Source organism: Bubalus bubalis, chromosome 6 (genome assembly GCF_019923935.1).
Source record: "Bubalus bubalis isolate 160015118507 breed Murrah chromosome 6, NDDB_SH_1, whole genome shotgun sequence".
NCBI lineage: Eukaryota > Metazoa > Chordata > Mammalia > Artiodactyla > Bovidae > Bubalus > Bubalus bubalis.
The window spans coordinates 36,487,496-36,497,421 of record NC_059162.1 but is presented as its reverse complement, the minus strand read 5'-3'; the positions used below and the strand labels follow the sequence as shown (position 1 = coordinate 36,497,421).

Sequence of the window (9,926 nt, the reverse complement as noted above, 5' to 3'; positions counted from 1 at the left end):
AGAATCCCAAAATCCAGAAACAAATGTAGCCAGATGGACACCATGATTGCAGCCTTGCAGAGATCCCAGTGAGGCATGCCTGAACTTCTGACCCACAGACACCATAAGATTAAAAAATGTTTGTAGTTTTAAGTTGCTAATTTGTAGTAATTTGTTTTACCACAGCAGAAAGAATAATAGACTTTTCATCCCATAATCTCTGCATGGTCTGCAACAGTCTGCAGGTTGGTCTAGTACAGGAGTTCTCAAATTTCTGCATCATACACATTCATGCATTTATCCATTCATTCATTTGTTCCACAAACATTCTGGACATCTACTCTACACTAAGTATTTAGAAACAAGGGACACATTAATAAACAAAAAGACAAAACCCTTTACCCCTAAAAGCTTATGTTTTGTGTTAATGTTATCTGTTATTCTTACATTTTTTTTACATAGGTAAATTATTATACCATTTTTAACTCTCAACTTTCTTTCTTGTGTTGGTTGTTTATCTTTGGCTCTAATGTGATTTCCTCCCAGAAATGCTTATTTTTAAATTCTTTTCCTCTTTAATTTGAAGATCTGTTGTTTAAAAATATATGTTTATTGAAGGTAGTTTCTTTAGGATTTCAAGGATTAATTAATTATAATTCTCAATGTGTATGTTGGGGAAGGGTAAAGGAACAATGACACAAAAATGTTATAAATATCTCTTTGATATGAATATTCATTAAATCATGTAGTTCTTGCCATGTTTCAGTTACTTGGAAGCTGCCAGCATAAAAAGAGGCACTTCTGTCAAAAAAAAAAAAAAAAATCCTTTATAGAAAATGAACACAAAAGGTGGTGATTTTTGTATTTAAACAAATTGGAACATCAAAAATAGAAAGCCCAGGTATATGTAACTCTCATAATATATATAGTATCTTTTAGATCCACAGTGTATTGGCCCATGATTAAACCTAATACTAAAACAGATGAATAGCAAATTCATAGTTTCCTGATTATAATGAGTAGTTCTAATTCTTTTGAAAATTGTGTGTATTGAATTGTTTAGGTAGTGACAACAGGGATATTATGAACTTAATCCACTATTAGCAATTCAATTTAAATTTATTGAGCCCTCTTGCTGCTGCTAAGTCGCTTCAGTCGTGTCCGACTCTGTGCGACCCCATAGACGGCAGCCCACCAGGCTCCCCCGTCCCTGGGATTCTCCAGGCAAGAACACTGGAGTGGGCTGCCAGCCCTCTTAGTGTATTAAATATGGCATTTTAACAATTTTAAGTGTAAATATTGGTTATGACAATTTAACAATTTCTGCTATAAATCAGGCAACTTTATTGAAAATCGTTTCCACAACAAGTCTTCATTGAAGACTATTAAATACTCTATGCTCTAAGTCAGGCTCTGTTCTAGTACTAGGAACTATTGATACAATAATGGGGGAAAAAACTCCAAGTCTCCTGGAGTTTATATTTTACAGAAAACAAATAGACGAATTACATACATTCAGCTGGAAATTCAGCTAATAATAAAAGATATGAAGGAAATAAACCATACCTTGGGTTAGAAAATAGTTGTTTTTTTTTAATAGAGTTTCCTTTTTTCAAGACTTTTGGATGTGATCCATTTTTAAAGTCTTTATTGACTATTGAATTTGTAACAATATTGTTTCTGTTGTATGTTTTAGTATTTTGACCCCAAGGCATGTGGGATCTCGGATCCCTAACCAGGGATCAAACCCACAACTCCTGCCTTGGAAGGTGAAATCTTAACCACTAGTTCACCAGGGAAGTCCCAGAAAATAGTATTTAAAAGAGCCAGGGAAGGACTTTCTTTGGCAATAATATTTAAGCTGAAACCTGACAGATGAAAAGGAGCCACTAAGGTGAAGTGCTAAGAAGAAAAACAATGTCCCAGCCTCTGTAAGAGCTTAAGTGAAGACTTAAGACAGGAAAAAGGTGGAAGACCAGTCTATCTTAAGCCCAAGGAGGAGTTGGGATGAGTAGTTGAGATAAGATGGGAAGTTACTTGAAGTTACTGTATTGCTTCAGTAACTGGAAGAAGTTACTAGAGAATGACATAGTCCAATTTAGACTTTGAACAACTAATTCTTGTAGCTCTGTGGAGAATGGATTAGACAGGGGTAAGACTGGAAATTGAGAGATTTCTTAGGAGACTGATTTCCACATAAGCAAAGATGGAAAATTAGACTAGGGTGTAGGCAGTGGAGAAAAGATGGACTCATATACTTTGGAGGTAAAACCAACAAAACTTATATTCTAATGTTTCCTTAAAAAGATTGCAAGTAAGTAAATTGAAAATAAGGTAATGAGTGAATGCATTTAAAACAGGAGGGAGAAGATTTTGAGGACAGAAAGAATGAGAGAAGTATACACTAAGTAATAGCCTAGAAGTAATATATTAAAGTGGCCACATTTATAACTTTAATCACAAGTTCTGTTCTGGGCCTCTATTTTCTTAAAAAGATATCAAGCTGGCAGAGAGGAAATGCTCTGAAGATTTTTAGCCTTAAATGCTTCAGCCTAGGCCACTGAAAAACGATAATTTACCCAATGAAACTAATGAAGTAAAATTTAACTAACATCATTTTAGTGAGAAATAGTTTTCACTCTGGCTGCACAAATTCCCTGCGTAGCTTTTAAAACTATATGTGCAGGCTCCACTGGAATGCTTCTGATTTAATTAGTTTGAGGTGAGACACAGGTATTTTTTAAAAGCTCCACAGAGGATTCTGATGAGCAGCCAGAGTTGAGCCCCGAGTTAGAAGTACAGCTAAGGGGACTGCCCTGGTGTTCCAGTGGTTAAGAATCTTCCTGCTAATGCAGGGGACCTGGGGTCAATTCCTTGTCCTGGAAGATGCAGCAAGGCAAGCAACTAAGCCAGTGCATCTCAACTACTGAAGTCCTCACGCTCTAGAGCCCTTGCTCTGAGACAAGAGAAGCCATCACAAAGAGAAGATTTGGCACCACAACTTAGAGAGTAGCCCAACAAAGATCCAGCCCAGCCAAAAAATAAATGAAAAAACTGTAATAAAGAAGTACAGCTGAGGATGTCAGGTCAATAAACCTATTTCATTCAATGACAGATTAATAGAGAATGGGCTGAAGGAACCCTCCCCCAGATAAGGAATACAGGCCCATTGTTAAAAAGAAACAGTTTGAGACTACAAGAAAATAAAAGTCAATTTTCTTCGTGTTATTTTTTTTTTAAGCCAGGAGAAAATTTTTTTCTCACCTTACTTGTGAAGAACACAGACACCCCTATAGACATCACATGTATTTTTAAATGCATTTATTTCTACTATGAACATCTCAGAGGGAAGAGGTTAACAGCTGATAGTTGACTGAAAGGAACATAGAAGAGGAAGAAGGGAGTACCAATCTAGCCCAGACATGGAAACAGGCAGAAAAAAGTGAGTTGAAGCAGAGAAATGATCACAGGCGATGAGGGATTCAGTTACCTATGGAGGGAAAAAAATCATCTACCAGAATACACCTAGCAACAGTTGCTTTTCAACTACTCCTTGGACTGGAAGTTTCCAAGATTTAACCCTTGAATGAGTCACAGAATTACCGGAGCAGAACTAAGAGCCAAATAACTATTCTCCTAAAATAGAGACCAGAAACTTAATTTTCAACTGCCTTGAAGATTCTTTGTTGCTGTAAGGTGCATGGGTAATTGAAGGCAAGAATACTTACATGACTTGCCCTAATCATTCCGTTCATTTGTGGTCTCACTGGAATCCAAACCAGGGTTTTACACTGTTGGGTTTTTACTTAGTTTCATTTACACTTTTGCATTCTGCTGCTGCTAAGTCGCTTCAGTCGTGTCCGACTCTGTGCGACCCCATAGACAGCAGCCCACCAGGCTCCCCCGTCCCTGGGATTCTCCAGGCAAGAATACTGGAGCGGGTTGCCATTTCCTTCTCCAATGCATGAAACTGAAAAGTGAAAGTGAAGTCGCTCAGTTGTGTCCAACTCCTAGCGACCCCATGGACTGCAGCCTACCAGGCTCCTCCGTCCATGGGATTTTCCAGGCAAGAGTACTGGAGTGGGCTGCCATTGCCTTTTCCCTTTTGCATTCTACCTCCCTTGAAAACGGAGGAAAAAAACACGCAGTGCAATTTCCAAATCTCCACGTTTGGAGAGCTTTAAGAGTTGCAACTGTCCAGATGAGGCAGTAGGGTGTGCACGGTGCCGCCCAGAAAATTCTGTGTAATAAAAAAATCTGGGAGTTGGACAAGACAAAACATGGATTTTCAGTTTTAAGTGGGCGTGTCCATGTCACGAAGGGCGTGAAAGCAAGAGACTGGAGAATCTAAGGGAAGGAGAAGGAACGTAGAGAACCATGGAATGTGGGTGCAGGGGATGAAAAGGGGATTCCAAGACACCAAAGGAGCAGGAAAAAGAGCAGAGTACAGATCATTGGTATTCGGCTGACATTCGCCCGGCGACCTGCCAAAACCGGGAGGCACGAGCGCGCACTACAACTACCATAAGGCCCCGCTTCCTGGAGCCCGAGGCGCGGCGCGCAACGCACGCCGGGAGTCGGCCCAAGCCGCCAAGATGTCGCAGCCCAAGAGAAGAAAGCTTGAGTCGGGGGGCGGCGGCGAAGGAGGGGAGGGAACTGAAGACGAAGATGGCGGAGAGTTGGAGGTGGCTGTGCCGCGACCCCGGAGGACTAGGCGGGAGCGGGACCAGCTGTACTACCAGTGCTACTCGGACGTATCGGTCCACGAGGAGATGATTGCCGACCGCGTCCGCACCGATGCCTACCGCCTGGGCATCCTGCGGAACTGGGCAGCGCTGAGAGGCAAGACCGTGCTGGACGTGGGCGCGGGCACCGGCATCCTCAGCATCTTCTGTGCCCAGGCAGGGGCCCGGCGCGTGTACGCGGTGGAGGCCAGCGACATCTGGCAACAGGCCCGGGAAGTGGTGCGGCTCAACGGGCTGGAGGACCGGGTGCACGTCCTGCCGGGACCTGTGGAGACGGTGGAGTTGCCGGAGCAGGTGGATGCCATCGTGAGCGAGTGGATGGGCTGCGGACTTCTGCACGAGTCCATGCTGAGCTCTGTGCTCCATGCGCGGACCAAGTGGCTGAAGGAGGGCGGTCTTCTCCTGCCGGCTTCCGCCGAGCTCTTCGTGGCGCCCATCAGCGACCAGATGCTGGAGTTGCGCCTAAGCTTCTGGAGCCAGATGAAGCAACTCTACGGCGTGGACATGAGCTGCCTGGAGAGCTTCGCCACGCGCTGCCTCATGGGCCACTCAGAAATCGTGGTACAAGGCCTCTCCGGCGAGGATGTGCTGGCCCGGCCGCAGTGCTTTGCTCGGCTGGAGCTGGCCCGCGCCGGCCTGGAGCAGGAGCTGGAGGCCGGGGTGGGCGGGCGCTTCCGCTTCAGCTGCTACGGCTCGGCTCCCATGCACGGCTTTGCCATCTGGTTCCAGGTGACCTTCCCCGGAGGGGACTCGGAGAAACCCGTGGTGCTCTCCACCTCGCCTTTTCACCCAGTCACGCACTGGAAGCAGGCGCTCCTCTACCTGAACGAGCCGGTGCAAGTGGAGCAAGACACGGATGTTTCCGGAGAGATCACGCTGCTGCCCTCCCAGGACCACCACCGTCACCTGCGCGTGCTGCTGCGCTACAAAGTGGGCGACCAGGAGGAAAAGACCAAAGACTTTGCCATGGAGGACTGAGCGTGGTCTTCTCTCCCAGCTACCTCCCAAGGCGGCCAGACCGGCGCGGGAGAGGCTGAGGGTTGGTCGGCGGAGTAAGGGAGATTTCACGTGCAAGTAGGGGGCATTATCTTCCGTCTCCCTTTTCCCCCAGGGCTCCTGGGGAGGGAGAGTGACTTCAGTCTCCCTTCGAGGAGATTCTTCTGGCGATATTTATTAAAACGTGTTTTCGATCCCCTGCCACGACCGAAACAGCGTGTTTATTAAGGCCCCTTTAAACCTCAAAAGCACGTGGTACCAAGCACTCCTTTTTCTATTTCTTTTGTTTCGTGCAAATAAAGGGGGGGAAGGGGTATAAAAATATCAGTTTGTGAAGGCTCCATTCACATCCCTGACACCTCACACCCTAAGTCTAAAGCCAGGGAAAGGGGTTTATAGTTACACTCTATGTATTTCCAATAAGACGGGATATCACTCCAGAGCCATATTCTCTCATTTTCTGAATTCCCTCTCTTCCCAGGTGCCTCTAGGCTATTTTGTCCTCATTTTTTATTTTTAATGAGTTTTACTACTGGTAACGTGGGGGAGGTGAAGGAGGATAAAGTTTAACACGTACTACTTCCTTAGGATGCTAAAGTTGATGACACCTTACTCCATTAAGTGAAATAAACTTCATATGTACTAGTACAGCATACCTAAGAAATCTAGAAGGTACGTTTGGGAGAAAAAGACCTGAAACACAGTAAAGTAGTATGGACTTTTTGTCTTTACTGTTAAGATTTAACCAAGAAAATTTCATGCACGTTCCATAGTAAAAATTTTGTGTGCTTCTTTAAAACAAACATAGAGGCGATTTCTTCTGAACTTGGTCCAACGGCTTATTTATCACCTTGGGTAAATTATTTAAGTAAGGAAAATATTTTACCAGCTTGAGAATTAAAATCCCTCATTCAGAGGGATGTGATTTGGCCTACTTATATCAAGTGAAAATTTTTTTGTTAGTGTTTTGTTGGTTTGTTTTCTTTTTATTTAGGTCAGCTAAATGTGAAAGTTGTGAATTTAGGAAAATCATTTGTAATGTGAGTTATGTTATCAAATTTATTTTACCCATGTTTCCCTCCTTATCTCTGGCAAATAAAGCACTGGCATTCTCTATTTTTATAGATGAAGTAAGACGTCTTGTGTACTGTTTGAGTTATAACTTTTGCCTTTTTAATATTGTTCTTAAAAATGGTGTTATAACCCCTACAGAGCATAGCTTAAAGATAATCAGTTATGCTTAATGCATGGTTTCTTTACACTAGTAGCTTTTGTATGCTAATAGAAAACAGGTGTGAAAATCTGGTCTTGGGAAGCACTCTAGCATAGTTCTGTTTATTGTAACAGTTTTTTCTTCTTTATTCATCACTTATTAAAATACTTACGTATAATTAATTTGCTAAAATTTGGTATCAACACATGCGATCTGCCATTAGTAAGGGACTATACATGTACAAAGGCATCAGCTTTACAAGATCCTCGATTGCAGTACATTTACAGTTCTCACCATTGTTGGTATCGGGATAGTTAGCTTAAGCAAATGGTCCAGTCATAGCAATCTAGGTCTAGTTTAAACTAGACTTACAGATTAGTTCCTTGTGTTGCTGCTGCTGCTGCTAAGTCGCTTCAGTCGTGTTCAACTCTGTGCGACCCCATAGACGGCAGCCCACTAGGCTCCTCTGTCCCTGGGATTCTCCAGGCAAGAACACTGGAGTGGGTTGCTATTTCCTTCTCCAATGCATGAAAGTGAAAAGTGAAAGTGAAGTCGCTCAGTCGTGCCGGACTCTTAGCGACCCCATGGACTGCAGCCTGCCAGGCTTCTCTGTCCACGGGATTTTCCAGGCAAGAGTACTGGAGTGGGGTGCCATCGCCTTCTCCGAGTTCCTTGTGTTAGGGTCAACTATATTTTACGTTGAACATTTATTAGCATTTTAGTGTACAGTTTTGAGTGAATTTCCAGTGTTTATTTTAACTTCCTACCACAATCTCTTTGTTGTATGAGTACTTGAAAGCATTCTTCCAAATTCCATTTTTTATTATATGTCTTATACAAGTATTATAGAGTTCTCATTACCAGTATAAGCACACAAAGGGACACTAGTTAAAACTTTGGTTAACTATAGAAGTAAAGGTAAGTATTTTATAATTAGAATTAAAAATTCTTTTTGTAACTTTCCCCCAAGTAAGATGGATTATCATAAAAATACCGCTATACAGCTAAAGCAGTTAAGAGGCAACAGTGTAGTGGCGAAAAGTGATGGACTGTGGAGCCAGACATCTCATGCTACAATCTAGGCTCCACCACTCTTAACTGTGTGACTGTGGGCAAAATACTTAACATCTGTTTTTTCCTCTACTGCTCTCATGCAAATGGGGTAACAATCACATTTGTCCCATAGAAATGAGAAGATACACTGAGTTAATACACATAAGCATGTAGTACCTGGTACATAATAAGATCCTTGCTGTTGTAACTATAGAAAAGTAACATGCAAACCTGGAGCACTCAGACACACAGAAAATGTACCACAGAATAAATGAGTCAACTTTTTGATTTTTTTACAGGTGTTTGAAAGTATGAGCATGGCTGTATATGATAAGCAGTGTGACACTGGACACCACATGATCCAAAGGAAGCCCAAACCCTGGAAGTGATGATACTTCGAGAAGGATGAGATTGTGAGATGCACCAACATTCAGGCACTGTCCAAGTCTGTATGAACTGGTACTGAATCCTTAGGGTCATTTGGACAACAGGAAGGAACTACCAACCCTAAGGAGAGGAAAACAAGATTAAGTTTTACCTGCTTCCCTCAAATAGCTTGCATTTATTTAGCACAGTGAAACTTTCCAGCTATTTCCATTAACTCACTGGACCAATGGACATTTATTGAGTATTCAGTATATTAGTCATTGTGATAAGCACTTAGGATAGAAGCCAGTAAAACATAGTTCCTATCTCCAAGTAGGTATAATATGTTCACAGAATAAACCAGTAAGTAAAAAATAATGGGCAAAAGACTAGGATGGTGTAGTTGTTAGGGTGGGCAGGTAACTATCTTCACCTTACATACTAGGAAAAAAGTTAACACATTTTGAAGAATTTAGCCTAAGACTATACAGCTAATTCTTGACAATTGAACACAAGTTTTTCAATTCCTAACCCCCAAACAATCCCAAGTTTAAGGAAGTCCCACTGGAGCTCTATCTCATGGGCCTCAAAGAACCACCTTCACTATATAGGATCTTCAGCTTGACAGATCCTAGACACTCAACAAAGGATTCCCTGTTGCCATTTCTCTGTGTGTGTCCATGTGTTCTCTGTCCTGTCTGACTTTGTAATCTCATGGACTGTAGCCTGCCAGGCTCCTCTGCCCATGAGATTCTCCAAGCAAGAATACTGGAGTGGGTTGCTATTTCCTCCTCCAGGGCATCTTCCCCAGCCAGAGATCAAACCCGTGTCTCCTGCATTGGCAGGTGGATTCTTTACTGCTGAGCCACTTGGGAAGCTGCTTCCCATTCCCTAACAGAGCAAATGTGGTTCCCCCAGGAAGTTGAATCCTCAACACAGTAGCAGAGGTAGACAGACTCTACCATTCTACTTGGTACTTGGTGCTGGAGAGCAGAGAGACCTCTGACCAGTCACTCATTTAATAAACACCAACTAGCTAACATTTAAGTTCTGTGACAAGCTGCTGCTGCATCGCTTCAGTGGTGTCCGACTCCTGCGACCCCATAGACGGCAGCCCACCAGGCTCCCCAGTCCCTGGGAATTCTCCAGGCAAGAACACTGGAGTGGGTTGCCATTTCCTTCTCCAATGCATGAAAGTGAAAAGTGAAAGTGAAGTCGCTCAGTCGTGTCTGACTCTTAGCGACCCCATGGACTGCAGCCTACCAGGCTCCTCTGTCCATGGGATTCTCCAGGCAAGAGTACTGGAGTGGGGTACCATTGCAGATCTTACTTAAAAACCTGGGGTGCAGCAAGGAATAGAAACTGCCTTCATCAATAATTTCCAGTCATTCTTTAGCTTGGAAACATTTCATTCCAACTAAATCTTGCCCCTGCTGAAGGATGAGAGGCCAGCTCTCTTACCAATTTCATCCTTAAAATTTTTCCCAAGTGCAAAAATGCTTATCATCACATAGATTATGAACTCCTCAACGAAAAATTGCTATATGGTGTTAATTCCAAAAATGAATCTGTGT

General features: G+C 42.9%; 1 protein-coding gene across 1 annotated transcript; it reads left to right on the top strand.

The window, feature by feature from the left end:
- Positions 1-4,374: 4,374 nt before the first annotated feature.
- Positions 4,375-6,850, top strand: PRMT6 (protein arginine methyltransferase 6). The gene has a single exon (XM_006066885.4). It carries the CDS (start codon positions 4,575-4,577, stop codon positions 5,700-5,702), a length of 1,128 nt encoding a protein of 375 aa, XP_006066947.3. The 5' UTR covers positions 4,375-4,574; the 3' UTR covers positions 5,703-6,850.
- The last annotated feature ends 3,076 nt before the right edge of the window (positions 6,851-9,926 follow it).